We start from the raw sequence: 18492 nt of genomic DNA, 5'->3' as shown, positions 1-18492 counted from the left end.
GAGGGCGGCGCGCGGGGCCCTCTCCCTCCGGCCCGCGGGGCAGCGCGGCGGGCGGCGGCGGGGGCTGCGCCGCGGGCCCGGGCCGGAGCCCCGGCGGCAGCGGGAGGCGTCGCTGGGCCCCGGCGCGCGCGCGGGGGGCGGGGGCGAAGGCGCGCGAGCAAAGTCCAGGCCCCTGGTCGCAGCGCCCGGCGCCCGGCGGCTCGGCCACAGGCGCGGGAGGTCCGAGGTGAGCGAGTCCCTGCGCGCCGCGGGGAGAAGGGGGACCGGGGCGGCGGGCGGGCGGGAGGCGAGGACGGCGGGATCCTTCCCCTGCGCCCCGGCCCCCGGCCCCCGGGCTCCGCGCCCCTGCGCTCGGCTGGACCCCCGGGCGGGGCGGCGGGGAGGCCGGCGGGGACCTGAGCTGTGCTCTCCCCGCAGGCGGCGATGGACGTGGAGGCGGGAAGGAACGGGACGGCCCGGCGCCCCCGGAGCGCAGACGGCGACTTGGAGCTGAGCAGCCGCAGGTACCTCCCCGCGGCTCCGGCCCCGCGCGCCGGGCGGCCGCGCCGGATGCGGCCCGGGGGGCTGGCGGGCCGGACCGGCTGGATGCGGGGCCGCGGCGCCGGCGCCTCTTTGGCTTTGGGGGGGGGGGGGGGGGTCTCGGCTGCGATCCTGACCTCTCCCTCCGGGAAGGTCCTGCGGCTCCTGGGACCGCGGGCTCGGGAAGAGGCTGTCTCTCTCCCCGTGGTCCAGGCAATTCGATGGGACCTGTTGTTGTGTAACATTCCCTGGGTTATATAACTCAAAACTTTTACAAACAACTTTCATAAACATCCTCTGATGTGTTCGTGCGTATAGAGCATCCAGCATGGGCCGTGGGTGGGTGTGCTTTCAGAACGAGGGCCGGGAACCAGCTCCCTCCTCCCGCTCCTTGTGGCTCTTCCTCCACGTCCTCCCCTCCCCCTCCTCCCAGCGCCGGGCGGGTTCCCCATTTCTCAGCCCTGGGTCTGGATGGAGGTGGGGAGGGGGCCTTGGGCATTCTTCTGTACCCCGCGCTCCCGGATCGGTTTTTGTTCCAATTCAAGGGGCACCCCCCCCCCCCTCCCCTCCTCGGGGCTTCCTCTGCTCGGGTTTCTGGCTCTTTGGCTCCCGGGGACCCTTGCTCAGTGCCCTTCGCAGGCCTTTCGTAGGAGCAGAAGCCGCCGCCGGTCAATAGAGTGCTGTCTTTGTTTCCTCTTTCACTGTGGGAATCGTGAATCATTTTCGCCTTTTCGCCTCAAATAGTTGATGAGGCAGTTACGGTCTCTGAGTTCACAGCGGGCCATCTAGCACGAAGGACCCGTGTCGCGGAGTCATCACCCAGAGAGACGCTTTTATCAAGTTCCCTTAGTGTGCCCTCCAGCTGCAAGGGGCCTGATTAAGCCAACTGAAATGGGCCTATCTGATGCTGAAACCGAAGCCTTTATTGTGGGCTGTTGACTCCCTCTTGCAGGGGTAGGGCTCTGCTCCCTCTGAGTTCCATGACACCCATTCATGGAAAGTCCAGTGAGCCCCGCAGAACTGGGGAGCTGGATGTCTGGTGGAATTTCTACCGGAAAGGCACGGTATTCATCAGTTGGCAATTGAGTCTGGGATTGACTGTGACTCTATAAATAGGTGGCATTTTCACCAGGAAGGCTATTTATGTATTGCCTTGGCTGAACATTTGATAAGTGTACAAAGGAGCTATCCCGGAGGAAGAAGAAGAAAGAAGAAAATGCAGTTAACGCTCCAGAACCTAAGGGGGTTCTCAGAAATGGAGCTCACAGTCTTGTGCTGGAAAGAAGAAAACAGTTCAAAAGAGAATGCAGGAAGTTGAGAAGACAGTAAGCCTGTAAGATTATGAAATTAAATGTAATGAGGCTAATTTTTACAAAAAGCTTCTGTAGTCAAAGGGAGTTAAGCTCATCTCCCTGGTCTAGGGAAAAGGCAAGCTTTGTTACATGCTTATTCCAATCATGCTGCTATTGCCTGTGGCACGTTCTTATAAACATTTTGTGGCAGATGTCTGCCCTTTGATTTTAGCAAGTGTACTCAGTAATTTGGGATCAAGTTTTATGAGTTAACTTTATCAGCTACCGGGAAATGTAAGCCAAATAAATGAACTTTAGGTAAACACACACACACACACACACACACACACAATTCTGCCCTCGTGGAATGAATTTACATTATTGTATGGCAGACAGACATAAATAATACACAGCCTAAATAAGTAAACCACATTAAATGTTAGAAGATAATGGCCGAAACCGGTTTGGCTCAGCGGTAGAGCGTAGGTCTTCGTACTGTGAGGTCCCAGGTTCGATTTCCGGTCAAGGGCATGTACCTTGGTTGCGGGCACATCCCCGGTAGGGGGTGTGCAAGAGGCAGCTGGTCGATGTTTCTCTCTCATCGACGTTTCTAGCTCTCTATCTCTCTCCCTTCCTCTCTGTGAGAAAAATCAATAAAATATATTGAAAAAAAATAAATAAATAAATGTTAGGAGATAATGAATGCGGTGGGAAAACATTCGTCAAGAATAAGGACATCAAGAGGGCGACAAGGAAGCAGCCTGTGATTTTAGTCAGGGAGGTGGAGGGAGGTCTTACTGAGGAGGGCAGATTTGAAAGGAATGAGAGGAGGGCGAGTGTGGGTGTCTGAAGAGAGCTTTCTGGCAGAGGCATCTGAGAGGTGAGGACCCTGCGAGGAGAGGATACTGGCTGTGTTCACCGGCAGCAGAGGCCAGGGCGGCGGGGGCAGAGGAAGCAGAGGTGGTGGCAGTGGGAAGTGTGGTTGGAGAGGTCACGGGAAACAGATTGTGTGGGGCCCTAGCGGCCAATGTAGGGGTTTGGATTTGACACCTGAGAAAAACGGGAGCCATTGTAGGCTTTTGAGCAGAAGAGACTCAGCATAGACCGACTTGAGTTTTTAAGTGAATTGCGCTGGCTGCTGTGTGGAGGTACATTAAGGTGGGCATACCAGTAAGTAGAGAGACGAGGCGGGCATTCTCCTGGGCTGATGGGATAGCAATGAAAGTGGTGCGCAGTGGTTGAATTCTGGATGTGTTTTGATTATAGAGCAAACAAGATTTCCTGACACCACTCCCCACACCCTTCAGAAGAGTGGCCTTTACTATTTTTAGAACAATATGTTTTTTATCCCAAGAAGAATTTACAGTAGTCTCCCTTTTATCCATGGGGAATGTCTTCCAAGACCCTCCAGTGGGTGCTTGACACCTCAGATAGCACTAAACCCTATGTATTATGTTTTTTCCATACATACATACCTATGATAAAGTGTATTTTATAAATTAAGCACAGTAAGAGATGAGCAATAATAACTAAATAAAATAGAGCAGTTATAACAACATACTGTAATAAAAGTTATACAGGGTGGGGCAAAAGTAGGCTTACAGTTACATGTGGAAAATAACAATAATTAATAAATAAGAAATAAGAATAAGCTCTGAGTTTGGTACTCATAAAAGTAAATCTGCTTTTGCAACCCCCCCCCCCACAGTATGAATATCAATGATCTCTCTCTCTCTCTCTCTCTCTCTCTCTCTCTGTCTCTCTCTCTCTCTCTCTGTCTCTCTCTCTCTCTGTCAAAACATCTTATCATATTGTACTCACCCTTCCTCTTCTTGTGATATGATAAAATGCCTAGTTAAGTGAAGAACTAGGTGGATGTCACTTAAAGAAAGCACTTTCTGGCTTCTCTTTGGCATATCCAAATTGCCAGCATCACTGCTCTTGCACGTGAGGCCATTATTAAGTAAAGCAAGCTGACTTGAACACAACACTGTGCTAGCACGACAGTCAATCCGATAACCGACCAATTGGCTCCTCAGTGCCTGACAGGAGGGTAGCATCTACGGCACAGACATACTGGACAAAGTGATGACTCACGCCCTGGGCAGGATGCAGCAGGACAGCGTGAGATTTCATCACGCTACTCAGAATCGCATACAATTTAAAGCTTATGAATTGTTTATTTCTGGAATTTTCCATTTAATATTCTCAGTCCACAGTTGGCTGTAACTGAGACTGCAGAGGGCAAAACCATGGATCGGGAAGGGTGCCTACTGTAATCCGTTTGGCAGGCACAGTTAGCATGTTCGTCTTCCCTGTGTGTGTGAGCTCTGTGAGGCAGGTGACCATTTCTGCTTACCCAGAGAGTCCTGTAGTACCTTGGACAGTTACCTTAGTGAAAAGGGGATTGCCTTGAAGTATGTTACACTGAATGATTTTGACAATCTGTGGCCAACACTGTTTTGTATTGGCAATGTTATAAAAGGTGAATTTATATTCAATTGACTATGAAATATGTGTAATAGTTTTAAATTAAAGCAATTTTTGTGATTTTTTTCAGCAACCAAGACAGGAAAAAAATGAAGAAAGTGAATTTAATCGGACCATTAGCATTGGTAAGCTATAGTAAATGCGATCGTCGTTCCTTCGTTCAGATTTGGTGTCTTGAATCGATTTACTGAGTTACTGAGCTAGGATTTTAAGAGTGTCTGCAGGCAGCGATAGATTTCCCCCTGTGTGAGGTTGGCTCATTGCAGTCACGGCTCACATTCTCAAGGTGGATGACAAAAGAGGCAGGGGTAAGCTGGCTGTGAAACAGAGCAGAGCTGACTGGTCCACAGGGAAATTGAAAATAGGACTTGTGTTTGTAGCACCAAAAAAAACTAACCCATTTCAGAAAAAATATATATCTATCTCTGCATCCGTTTCACAAAACCCCACAAATTTAGCTTAAAATAAGATTGCATACAACGTGATCATTAATCATAGAAAATTTAAGATAATCAAGAAATCTGTGTTCACGTTTGACATCCAAGAAAACATTAAATATAGAGTAACTACTAGGGATTTGGATTATGTGCAATCCAATTCTCGATGATATCCGCTGGTACAAGGCAAGCCAGCATGTTTTTGGAAGAAGTCTGATCTGTTTTTCATTTGTATATGTCTCAGAGGGGCAGCCCAAGAAAATGTTTGCCCACATTTGATAAATATGTGTTTCAAGTGATGACAGCCATTACTCAAAAGAAGTTGGTTATTAAGTGGCATCCGTTGAAACCCTCCCCCCCCCCCCCCCGCCATAATAAGCAAATGAATGAAAAGACAGTAAAATATCCTAGGTTTTGAGCCTCTTGGAGATTTCCCATGTCCAAAGCCCCTAATCATTCTCCCCTTATTCTCCTGATGTTTTTGTCTTCATAAGAGGTCTTTGTGTGTGTGTGTGTGTGTGTGTGTGTGTGTGTGTGTGTGTCTTAAATTGAATGCTTTAGAGAATAAATAGTAAAACTAGTTCTGGTTTTAATGCACCAGTTTTAAATTGCCTCTTACATAAAGTAAAATGTCCCAAACCTTAAAGTAGAAACATGGAAAATTTCACCTGAATTTAAAAGTTAAAATTTAAATTAAGTTTAAATATAATCTTTTTCAAACTCTGAATAGGTATTTTTTTTGTCCTGAAAGAGGTTCAAGACAGAATGGTACTCTTTTTCTCCCCTACTTTCTCTCCTTTTTTATTTTTCAATGATAGTTGACATATAATATTATATTAATTTCACATATACAATGCAGTGATTAGACATTTACAAAACTGTACCGTAAAGGAGTTTGCAATGCATTGTTTTGTTGAAAATCACTGAAAAACATCTAGGTTTACTTAGGCTATTGCTATGAAATTCGTGTAATTTTAAACTTAAGCTTAAATACAAACATTTTTATTTAGTAATTTGGAAAGCACTTAAAACATTCTTCAATGTCATGTCAATGTTCAGTAAGGAGAACATTACACCACAACCGATCCTGTGTTCGTAACTGCAGTCCACAGACCCAAGTGCTCTAGCTCCCTCCCCCCGGGGGCCACTAAATTGAACCTTGGGGACACAGTTCCCTTTTGTAGCAATTATAGGGTCTCTTCTCTGTTTGCTCTTGATTTTACCTCCTCCCCTGGTTTCGTCCCAAGCTCCACCTGGCTCTGACCCTTTGTCACTGTTGGCACTCTGGTGTGCCCTGTGTGTTTGATGGTGGAATTTGGCCTTCCCATACGGAACTTTGGGAACTCTCTGAGAACAGTTTGCACACACACCCCCCTCCCCACCATGGGTGTCTGACCTCAGCCTGCCCCTTAGATTGGCCCTGTCTGACCCGACTTTTGCTCTCAAGGATCCCACGCCGCCAAGGCTGACTCAACATCCATTCTCCCAATGGCGGTTCCTTGTCCCCACAAGGGGGATAGGTAGGAGGAGGAAAATGGGTGGAAGGAAAATATTAAAAAAGGGGGGGAGAGATGCAAGAGACATCGGGAAAGTATAGAAGTGGGAAATTAAGAGAATGAAGACGCAATCTGGAAGGCAGAAGAGGAAAGACGAATAAAGAAAGAGCCATGGAACCATTGATCTAAAATGTGGAAAGTGAGAAATGGGAGAGGACTGAAAAGACAGTGAGGGAAAAGTCTTGGGAGCACGGGGACACCGATGGGCTGCACTCCACTGTGTCCCCCTCTAAGTAATAGTACTAAGTGCATTCATTGTACATGGGTAGTACTAAGACCAAGGTCCTTGGTGCAGCCCGCGGCCTTTCTCCCTCTCTCCAATGTCCTCTCCCACACTTCGCACTGAGCAAGCACTTGAGGAATGCTACACTGTGGAGCTCCCTGAGCACTCCATGCAGTTTCTGGTCGCCTCGGTGTTCTAAGCCTACTGCATCGCTACTGTTGCGCTTGGGGCCGTGATTGAGTAAAATAAGCTGACTTGAACACAGCACTGAGAATTTCACACAACTGTTACAAATGTGCTGACCTTACATAAAAATCCAAAGAACATGTAATTGTGGAAAAGGGTAATTCTATCCCACAAGGTAAACTAAGTATTATTTTATTTCCTTTTTTTTTTTTTTTTTTTTTTTTTTTTTTTTAGTTTCGATACTCCGATTGGCAGGATAAATTATTTATGTCCCTGGGCACAATCATGGCCATAGCTCACGGAGCAGGTCTCCCCCTCATGATGATAGTATTTGGAGAAATGACCGACCGATTTGTTGTTACTGCAGGAAACTTCTCCTTTCCGGGTAAGCATTTCTCAACTTTCTCCCCCCCCCCCCCTTTTTTTTATTTATTTAATGCACAGTACTCCTTTAAGTACATGAAGGATTAGAAAGAGACTGTTCTTCATTGTGCACTTGTGTAATGATTTAGCCATCTGGGTGACTTTAGATATCATGGAAGTCATAAAATTCTCAGAAAATTCCTCAACTAGTCCTTTAAGTTTTAAGAAATAGGTGTATGCTGATTGAAAGGATGAGGAAATATACAGAATGCTCTGCCTCTAAATAAAGTCGGGCAGTCACTCTATTTTGGGATGGGGGAGCTGTAACAGTATCCATCCCCTCAGCCATCCCTGGTGAACTTCAGAATACACCAGTTACCGCCAGTGCTTCCTAGCTGTGCTCAGCTTGTAGATATGTTTCTGCTTCTCTTTTTTCTCTTCCCACCCTTTTTGTTAAAACTATAGCCATTTTTTGTGTCTACATCTGGATCAGCCAGATTGGCTGGAACTTGATGTAGCACTTCACTAAAAGGTGAATGGATTCAGCAGGAGAAGGATGCGGATGCACCAAAAGGACTATCGTTACTGAAGGGCCAGAGGAGTCATCTAAGGAGGGGCTGTGGCAACAGAGGGGCTGATGGATGTAGCTGTTTTTCACATTAGTCAAATTCCACATAGGAAGGAAGAGTCCCATGCTTTGTACCAACCCTAAGACTTCGTTCTTCCATGTGAGCATTAGACTGGAAAAGACTAAATGGAGCTTATAATATATATAAGCTCCATTCAGTCTTTTTTTTACAGAGAGGAAAGGAGCGGGAGAGAGTGTTAGAAACATCGATGAGAGAGAAACATCCATCAGCTGCCTCCTGCACACCCCTTACTGGGGGATGTGCCTGCAACTAAGGTATATGCCCTTGACCGGAATCGAACCTGGGACCCTTCAGTCCACAGGCCGACACTCTATCCACTGAACCAAACTGGTGAGGGCCTGAATGGAGCCTTATTGGTATACATGGTAGAACATAAGGACAAAATACCGATAAAGGAAAGGTAGCTTTCATAGCAAAGAACCTAAGAAAAAGTGGGCCCCCATCATTTGGAGAATATTCCGTAAGGAGTTTTCAGGGTTCACTGACTGAGCACTATCATATTTGTTTAGCACAGTAGGATGTAAGTGTGAATACCTCAGAGAGGGCCTACTTACATTAATAGTGATAAACATTAATGCCTTTTAGAAAGTAAAAGCATCCTTTGAATTTTAAGGAAAGCTCCTACAAAACCAGTTTTTCTTTTTTAATTCTCAAGTATTGTTGCCTCTGAGAAGACCCTTTTATAATAAAAATAATCACAGTGATAGCAATCTTCTATTGTATTTTTTGTCTGCTGGGTCCTGTTTCATCTAACTCTCACAAGAACAACCCTACACAGTGGGTAATATTATCCTCTGTGGCAGATGAGACTAGGAGAGGATTAAAAAACCTTGTCCAAAGTTACACAGATGGTGAGTATGAGGACAGAATTCAAATCCAGGTCTCTCTGCCATCCAAACCATGCTCAAATGACCAACCAGTATATGTAAATAGAGTATACTGCCAATGTAAATAATCTTGCTTTCTCTTTTAAAAAGAAATGAGTTTGAGAAAGTTAAATAGATTACCAATGCTTAACCAGTGACCAAAATTTTAGCATAAATACCGGAAAGGTAAAATTGGAGTTAATTTATGATAGTTTAAAAAAATATTTAAGGAAATGAGGGGTAGGAGTTTTCTATTGACTTTTTAGAAATTCTGTAGACCTATTATGCATTGGTTATGTAGATGTATAAAGCAGGATGATGTGCACATTCAGGCAGTTAATCCAAAATTGGTTTCAATTCCGGGTTTAAAAAATTCAGATTAACAGATGAATGGGTAAACAAAGTGTGGTATGCCAGACAATGGAATAATAGCCTTCAAAAGGAAGGAAATCCCAGCACACACTACATCAATATAAGCCTGGAGGACATTATGCTAAGTGAAATAAGCCAGTAACAAAAATACAAATACTGTATGATTTCACTTATATGAGGTATACAGAGTAGTCAAATTCACTGAAACAAAAACTGGAATAGTGGTTACCAGGCACTGGAGGGAGGTGAAAATGAGAAGTTGTTGTTTAATACGTTGAGTTTCGTTTTGGAACATAAAAAGTTCTGGAGATTGATTATACAGCAGTGTGAGTATACTGAACACTATTGACCTGTACACTTAAAGATGGTTAATTTTATGTGATATATATTTTTTTTATCACAATTAAACTTTTAAAAAATATATCAAATTAAAACAATGCAACACATTGATCACGGATAAGTTAGCATTTGTACTAGTTTTATTAGTCTTGTTTTTAGAATACCAGGATACTTCAACTTTCTTATTTGGAGCAGTTTGCTTGCTTTTTTTTTACTTGTTTCTAATTATGCAACTGAATTGCTTTGAAGCTGAATGTGGCAGACAGGTGGTTTGTGCTGTGCCCAGGACCAAATTCAAGGTCTCTCTGGGGAATGGCACAAGCAAGTGGCTTACAGACCTGTGGTTGCTGGAGTGCTAAGCTCAGCAGAGTTGCCAGCTTATTGTCAGAGGCCTCCAAAGGCTATGACCCTTGGTCTTCCGCAGCCACGTTGGACAGTAGGCCTATTGGCTGTCTGAGGGGACTTGGAAGGGAAAGTTCCTCCCATGTTTTTAATTTCAATGTCCACTCTTTTTGTAGTTTGTAAAAATAACATTCTCATATCTCTTTGGAGAAAACAAAATCTTTAGATTTCAAACTCACTCTAGATCCAGAGAGATCGTTGACATGTTTAGAATTGTAGAGTCTATCACCCCTCATGGAAGTTGGGAGAAGACAGAGAACTTAGCTGAGCCCCCTAGCTTATCTCACAGAGATCGTGTTTATTTAGAGTCCATTCTTTAGAATTGTTGGGTTCTTGGACACCTACATGAGAAGGAAATATTAGAAGGAAAAACAGTTTAAGTTGCAAGAGGGTCTGACAATGATTTATTGTGAGCAGAACCCGTCCCTGTCAACAGGATAAAGTCACTCCGTGACAAGGTCGTTCCCTCACAATGACTCAGTTGTGCAGAAACTATGCATAAAACATTCTGCATCCAAAACCTTAAGGACGGAGTCTTTAGAAACAGTTTTTCTGCGGAGTATCAAGAATTTGATATATTTTATGCCAAGTCTATGCCACTGTAATAATCTAGGATATTCTGTGGGGAAATCAATATGCTCTGCATGTCCTTGCATTGCTCTGGGATTAAAAGGAAAATGTAGCCCTGGCTGGTTTTGCTCAGTGGGTAGAGCATCCACCTGTGGACTGAAGGGTCCTGGGTTCGATTCCGGTCAGGGCACATGCCCAGGTTGAGGGGTCGATCCCAGTAGGGGGGTGTGCAGGAAGTGGCCAATCGATGACTCTCTCTCATCATTGATGTTTCTGTCTCTTTAGACTTTCCTCTTCCTCTCTGAAATCAATAAAATAAAATAAAAATGTTTTTTTTAAAGAGAAAATGCATTTTGAGCCCCCTGTTACCTTAACTAACTGCCTATGCTGCCTAAGCTACCTGGACAAACACCTTCTCTTTGTTTTGTGCTGAATATTTCTATATGATAAAGAAATTTTAGGTAGAATTGAAGAAGACAGACATTGATTTACTTTAAGACTCAAAAGTGAAAGTCGGGACTCCCTGTGCAATGTCTCCTTAAGTAAGCCTTACAGTACACAGTTATTATTTAGGCCCTTCACTCACCAGCTGCATGACCTTGGAAAAGTTACTTAATCTCTATAGTTCTTACTGTTCTCATCTTTGAAGGTAAGCATAGAATTAAATGAGTTGTTTTATGTAAAGAGTTAAATGAGATCATTTATGTAAAGTGCCTGGAACATAGTAAATGATCAATTAATATTGGGGAAAACTAGCCGTGGGAACTTGGAAATGAAGTAACTACTCTGGAATTGTGTTTATTCATCATCTATAAAATGGGTGAATACTCTGGGACTTCTCAAAACTGAATTAGGCAGCTTCAAAGAATTCCCCATTCCCTTGTCATGGGAGGCATTCAGGAAGAGGAGAGGGAGAGTTCTCCATGTGGACGCATTAGGATCAAGTGGAGGTACTTTTAGAAACATGATCTCTAGGCTCAGTCAAACGTTCTGACTTAAGGTGTTTGGTTGGGCCTGGACGTCTGTAATATTGCAAGCTCACCATGTCATTTTGACAGACAGTGTTAAGAACTTACAAACCAGATAACTATTTGGAGCTTGTTTGTGAGACAGAAGCATAACAGGTAGCATCTGAGAGAACAGTTCTACACCCTATCCAGATCTAGAATCCCATGAGATTTCTAGATCTAGAACACCAGATCTGGAACCGCTAATTCCAGTTCTAGAACTCCATATTTCCAGATTTAGAATTCCAGAGCTAGAATCCCATGACTCTTCTAGGAAAACAGCAATACACATTTGTCTCGCCTTTGTCCCCAGGCAGCAGAAACTCTTGGTTTTCTGAGGTTCTGGAGCTCCTTGGATTACGAATCCAGAACTAGATTGCCCTTCTTGGCCTGGGACTTGAGAAAGAAGTAGGTCAAATTTGGAATACCCATAAATTCTTATTTCCTAGGAGGGAGGATCAATTTGAATTATAATATCCTCACTGAGAGAATTTAAAAGTTTGACATAAGTGTTAGAGGAGAGTAAAACTCATTTAAGATTTCTAAGTTCAAGGAAAACATAGCCCTATTTACAGCCCTAGCTGGTTTGGCCCAGTAGATAGTCTGTTGGCCTGCAGACTGAAAGGTCCCAGATTCGATTCTGGTCAAGGGCACATGCCTGGGTTGCAGGCAATGATTCAGTCATTGATGTTTCTATTTCTCCTTCTCCCTTCCTCTCTGAAATCAATAAAAATATATTTCAAAAAATTAGCCCCGTACCCATATACCTGGAGGTTCCCCAAGGTTTTGAACAATAATTCTACAAGTACCACAGCTTTAGAATAGCTTCGTCTGCCTCTAATTCCAAACACAGCTCCAATTTGGCATATGAAAGGTACCTATTTAAGAACTCAGAAGGAACTGAACACACAGAACTGAACTGATAAGAACGGGAGTAAAATAGGGCATGTTTCCTCCAGGGTCTAATAGCTGAGGGAGAGCTGGAGTAATAAGCACTTTACTGTGAACATCAGTAGAATTTATAATCCCGAAGGGAAAAGTTATGCCTGGTAATTGATCCTTATAGTAGTTTAAGTTTTAAATAAAATTTCAGCCTTATCTCTGTTTGGAAGAAGATAAGGAGGATACACAGAACCCAGAAAACATGACCTCTGGGTTGTTTATAAAGGAGCAAAGATTAACTAGTTTCTCTCCTAGCATCATGGGAGATGGGAAATACCTACCCTGGCATGTTTTCTCACCAATACCGTAGTGATGATACTTTATCCTATTATTTTGTGGATGCCATAGATATAGTCTGTTTCCTTTTTTTTTTCTCCCCCACTTTGTGTTTTTTTTAAGAAGTGAAAATAAGTGATTACCACATGAATCAGTCAGCATAGTATAGTATTAGGAGCTGTACAGTACACTGTTAGGACTCTCAGCCTTTCGCTGGCTGTGTGACTTTGAGTAAGTTGCTTTATCTCTCTGAGCCTCGATTTCCTCATCTGTACAATGGGGATTTCTAAAACAGTCCTACTTCAGTGGGTTGTTGTGAAAATTAAGTGAATTAATATATGTTAACTGTTTTCAATAAATGCTAGCTATAATGAAAACCAAGAAAGCACAAGAACGTTTTAATCAAATGAGCTCAAGTTAATGGATAGTACATTTCCTTCTAATTAATACTGCTTTAAAAATACCAGAGTACACTTTTGCTAGCAAACAAGACATGGAACACAGGATGGTGACTCATTGCCAATGATCATTAAGATCTTGTCTTTTGGTTTTCTTCCTTTACAATGCACGCAATTCAGCCTTTCTGTTACTTAGGTTGTGAGGAAGCATCTCAGGAAAAACACACATATATTAAAATAAAAATTTACAGAAGCAAGTATCTGCCAAGTCCTTTGAGCCACTTAGAAAAGAGGGCCCCTTAAATCCTGTATTTTCTATTTTCTTAAATCCATTTCTTTCTTCCTCCTCTGCCTTCTGTGGCTCCTCTCAGCTGCCTTAGGAAGCTGCTCTGCTGAGGGCCGCAGACCCGGAGGATGGTGGGAGAACCTGAGAGGGCTTATCTTACCCATTGGAGCCTCCATGTCCAGCACCTAAACCCTTGGGTTGTTTCCTTGAGTAAAGTGAAGAGTGCGCTTGAAAGTGAAAAGAAAAAAAAAAAAGATTTTTAAAGCCCAGCAATATCTATTAATAGTTCAACTTTTCAAAAATGTCTCATTTTTGTTTCGTTTTGTTTTTATTTAGTGAATTTTTCATTGTCAATGTTAAATCCAGGCAGAATTCTGGAAGAAGAAATGACTAGGTAATTGGCTAATATATATATATATATACTCTTTCCTTTTGTTATACTCTTTAACCTATTATTATCATTTATACCACCTCCAACCCTAACCCCACCATTTGAAGTAAGTTGCATACATCATGGCCCTTTACTAATAAATACTTCAGTGTGGTTCTTAAGAATAGGATGCTTTCTTCATAACCACAGTAAATTTAATATTGATACTCTACTCTGATCTAATCTGCATTCCAACTTGGTTAGCTGACCCAGTAATGTCATTTACAGCATTTCCCCCTTTAGCCTTCTTGGTGGAAATCTCAAAAGCCTATAACATAATGTTTGTGTGTTTAACGTATCAATTAAAGTTCCTGATATAAATGAGTACTATCTGTATGCGATAGCAGGACTGAAGGGCTCGATCTGGAAGATGTTTGTAAAATTATATAAAAGGTATACTTGAAATTATTCAAACTGAATTTATTATTTTTAAAGATACTAACTTTTGCCCTAGCTGGTTTAGCTCAGTGGATAGAGCATCAGCCTGGGGACTGAAGGGTCCTGGGTTCAATTAGGGCACATGCCTAGGATGTGGGCTCAATGCCTGGGTAGCGGGGCATGCAGGAGGCAGCCTATCGATGATTCTCTCTCATCATTGATGTTTCCATCTCCCTTTCCCTTTCTCTCTGAAATCAATAAAACTATATTATAAAAAACGATACTAACTTTCCTCTGATTTTAGTTAAGCCCTCACTCCAAATTAATATAAAATTTTAACACACTATTAAATACCTCCCACCCAAATTCCGCCAAATAGAAAGGGTGTTTTTTTTTGTTTGTTTTGTTTCTTTGTTTCTTTGTATAAACAATATAAGAAACACTTAACATGGTCAGTCTGTTTATACCTTTACTTGAAATATGTTGAACAGTAGTGAACTTTTTCAGTACAAGATATGCAAGTCTAGAATAGTAATTGTAAAAAAAAAAAAAAAAAAAAAAAAAAAAAAAGAACTGTATTTGGTGAATATCTATAAATTGTCAATATCAGTTAAAAATTATTCATTAACACCACTCTTTTTCACAGTTAGCCAAAAAAATTTTTATCTGGTTTCTTTGGCTGATAATTCATGTAAATTAATTTGCCTTTGTCTTCTTATAATTTAAGAAAAGAAAAAGAAACTTTAATGTATATTTGTTGTAATTATTTGAATAAATAATCTTATTTATTCCCAATTCTGAAGATTGCTCCTGAAAGAGATGCATAAAGAACAGTATGTCAGAGAGACTTTCTAATTATTTTCCAGATATGCCTATTATTACTCAGGACTAGGTGGTGCGGTGCTCGTTGCTGCCTATGTACAAGTGTCATTTTGGACTTTGGCCGCCGGCCGGCAGATTAGGAAAATTAGGAAAGAGTTTTTTCATGCTGTCCTCCGACAAGAAATAGGCTGGTTTGACATCAACGACACCACTGAACTCAATACGCGGCTCACAGAGTAAGTGTACAGTCAATGTCATCCTTGTGTGAAGAAATTAGCCACTAACTGCGAACATGTGTCATGGGAGGATCTTTAAGTGGAAAAAGTTACTAGATTAAGTATTTGATAGAATACCAAGATAGATGATCTGACAGCCATGAGTAGCACTGACAGCCTATTTTCCTTATTTGTTAGTTTTTCTTCTTAGTTATAGAGTAAGTTTATTTGAGGACTGAGCTCACATTCTTGTATATTTGTTTATCTCTCATGGAGCTTACCACACAGCCTGGCAGGCGTTCCATACTGTTAAGATGGTTGAATGAATGAATTCATGATTGAATGAATTCACAAAGAGGCTCTTCTTAGTCATTGGTGACTCTTGACTTACTCATCAATTTGAGGGCCTATGATGTGCCAAACACGAGATATTTGTGATCTACTCATGACCCAAAGACCTCTGCCATCTAGGGCTTGCATTCCAGTAGAGGGAGATAGGTGTTAAACATTTCTTACTGGAGGTCCCGGCCAGAGTGTAGTGAGAAAATGAGATCAAAAGGGAGTGAAGTCTAGGCATTGGGGACCTGGTTGGCCTCAGTAAAGGACTTCATTGTTCACTGAGTGAAATGGCAGCGATGGCACATGTTTGGATCTGGGGAGGAGCCTGTTCAGACTTCCATTTTCAAAGGATCATACTGGCTGTTGTATTGAGAACCGAGTGGATGGAAAATAGGGCCAACGGTAAAAGGAAGGTGCACTTCCCTATTATTGTAATGCTCTTCCTAACTTCTGCTTTTAGTCAGATTGGCTCATCTTCAAAATGTTAATGCTTCTCTTATAGGACTTATGAGTTTAATAGCATCCACTGTAATGATGTTAATGCCTTAGAAGCATGAACTAATCCTGGATTTCTTCCTTTGTACAGTTATTTAGGTGGGGAAAATAGCATTCAAGAGGCTAAGACTCTGAAAGAGGCTTGCAGTATCTGAACGAGTCTGACCTGTCTGTGTTTGTTAGATGTCTGCTTCACCTTTCTAACCGAAGACCTCCTGCCTGTAACCACTTAGGTGTGATCTTTTTTAGTGACATCTCCAAAATCAGTGAAGGAATTGGTGACAAGGTTGGAATGTTCTTTCAAGCAATAGCCACGTTTTTTGCAGGATTCATAGTGGGGTTCATGAGAGGATGGAAGCTCACCCTTGTGATAATGGCCATCAGCCCTATCCTGGGACTCTCTGCAGCTGTTTGGGCAAAGGTAGGTGAAACAGGGGCATTTTCCTGTGTGTTAACCCACATCTGCAGTTATTTGAAAGATGCAGGATTCCAGCACTTGTAATTGTGCAATTGGTGTTAAATGTCAGTTGAAAGCACATTTAGAAGCATGTTGTTAATTCAGTGCTTTAAATAAGAAAATTTATTTTTTTCAAAATGTCACTGTTTTTACATCAGTTATAGATTGTTTACACTGCTGTTATTTCTTTGGTACGTTTTTGGGCACAATAGCTAAAATTACATATAAGATCTGTGTCCTTAATTTGAGGAAACACAATTTTAAAATATAATATATCTCTAAACTATTCTGTGATTATAAAAATTTTAAATAAAGTTTGATTTATTTTATTTATTTTTATTTGTTACCTTGACAATTGAGTGGCACTCTGCCAAATTTGCCTTACAGTAAAATACACATAACCCCTTTTACTTCAGCCAACACTGCAGAGGTGAGAAATTTTACTGGCATTTTTTGCTCACTCTGGAATGGACAATTTTCTTAACACCTTGTGGACCAGTAGTTTTATTGCTAGCTTTACCCAGTGGCCAGATAAGTTTCTATGGAACGAGTGCAAAAAAACACACCCCCCCCCAAAAAAAAACCGCTTTACATAAATGTTAAAGGCACGCTTTAAACTTAAATACCCATTGCATTTTGAAGTTATTTATTGCATGTTCTTACAAGCTAATATCTTTTTAAAGTATGATACGTTGTAAAACACTGTGTGATATGAAGTGGAACTGAACAAAGCTGGCAAATTCTTGTGATCTGCCGGCAATGTGTTAATAAATTACTGGTATCCATTTTGTTTTTATTCTTCCTTTACCTTTCTCCCACAATATCTCGTTAGCCATCTTGTTATGCAGTAGCATGCCCAGGAGTACATCTGGAAATATGCTTTCAGAGTCATTAAAAAAATCACGACAAAATTAAGGGAAGGATGGGCAGTCCTTTCAAAGCCGTAAAGTTTTTATTTTCATTTATTTTGTAAGCGACAGAGGAAAAAAAAGAAAGAAACCGAAATAGATGTGGAACTTGAACTGTTCCCAGAAACGCTTTCTAGAGAATAGCACGTGGATTTCCTTTTCCTGACTGCTCTGGGGGAGCGTGTCACGCGGATGGCCCTGCGTGGCCTGTGCAGTGAGGAAGCCCTGCTGGCACGCTGAGTGCCGTTGGCTTCATGACTTCTGTGTTTAGCAGAGGACAGGGCTGGGGAGGAAGAGTACCTTTAAGGGTGTGCTTTTAACTCCCCTCCCACACAAAAGCCATGACTGTTTCTCTCCCGTGCAGATACTCTCGGCATTTAGTGACAAGGAACTAGCTGCATATGCGAAAGCAGGCGCCGTGGCAGAAGAGGCCCTGGGCGCCATCCGGACTGTGATCGCGTTTGGGGGCCAGGACAAAGAGCTGGAAAGGTCAGGGAGGTTCTTTGCGCACTTGTACATCTTGTTGTTCATTCTTTTGTGGTATGTGTTCACCACTTTCCTTTTCCTCATATTAACACTGTCCCACGGTAGGCAGGCACCTTCGCGAATGGCTAGAGTCGAACGGCAGACTCTAAAACAGGGTCCTAACCCTGCTATGCCCCGTGGACTCCTTGGGCAGTCTGATGAAGCCCATGGACTCCCTCCTTAAAATAATGGTTTCAGAGGCATAAAACAAAATAGGATTACAAAGGAAACCAATTACATTGAAGTCCAATTACCAAAATATTTTAAAATTGTAATCTAATGAATATGTCTCTTTTATTAACATACCTATCTATATGATAAAAGCATAATATGCTAATTAGACCAGACGTTCTTCCAGACAGCCTTCTGGATGAAGCCTGGGTTCCAGGTGGCAGAGGGAAGCCGGTACCAATAGCTGGGGGAAGGAAGGCCTACTCTTGCAGGAATTTCATGCATTGGGCCTCTAGTATATATATAAAAGGCTAAGTGACTGACCATATGTCAGTCTGACCATCCAACCAACCAGCAAATGTATATGACGCACACTGGCAATTTAAAAATAAACATTGACTCGCACATGCACAATACATATAAAGCTCTCACTGGCCCCAATCGCATGCATATGTTTCAATCTGTCATTGTCAATCGTGAATTTGGTTGTTTTTGTTGACATTCAACGTGAACCACATTGTGATTTATTCATTTATCGTCTGACCGACTGACCGGTTGGTACATATGACACGCACTGG

At 42.4% G+C, this 18492-nt stretch overlaps 1 protein-coding gene across 4 annotated transcripts in view; it reads left to right on the top strand.

Annotated features, from left to right (window-relative positions):
* The window catches only part of ABCB4 (ATP binding cassette subfamily B member 4), a 60530-nt gene that overhangs the window by 354 nt on the left and 41684 nt on the right, over positions 1 to 18492 (top strand). Inside the window, exons 1-8 of one of the 4 annotated variants that reach the window (XM_084897350.1) lie at positions 60 to 226; positions 418 to 503; positions 4372 to 4426; positions 6938 to 7088; positions 13511 to 13568; positions 14849 to 15040; positions 16103 to 16274; positions 17583 to 17707. In XM_084897350.1, coding sequence (XP_084753476.1) covers positions 424 to 503; positions 4372 to 4426; positions 6938 to 7088; positions 13511 to 13568; positions 14849 to 15040; positions 16103 to 16274; positions 17583 to 17707 — 833 coding nt within the window. In that variant the 5' untranslated portion in view covers positions 60 to 226; positions 418 to 423. Of the gene's footprint in view, positions 1 to 59; positions 227 to 417; positions 504 to 4371; positions 4427 to 6937; positions 7089 to 13510; positions 13569 to 14848; positions 15041 to 16102; positions 16275 to 17582; positions 17708 to 18492 lie in introns of those variants that run through there. The other 3 variants (XM_084897351.1, XM_084897349.1, XM_084897352.1) reach the window with 3 other exon arrangements.

This window comes from Pipistrellus hanaki (assembly GCF_964339955.1).
Source record: "Pipistrellus hanaki genome assembly, chromosome: 10".
NCBI lineage: Eukaryota > Metazoa > Chordata > Mammalia > Chiroptera > Vespertilionidae > Pipistrellus > Pipistrellus hanaki.
The sequence above is the reverse complement of the archived record's forward strand: the minus strand, read 5'-3'. Positions and strand labels throughout refer to the sequence as shown.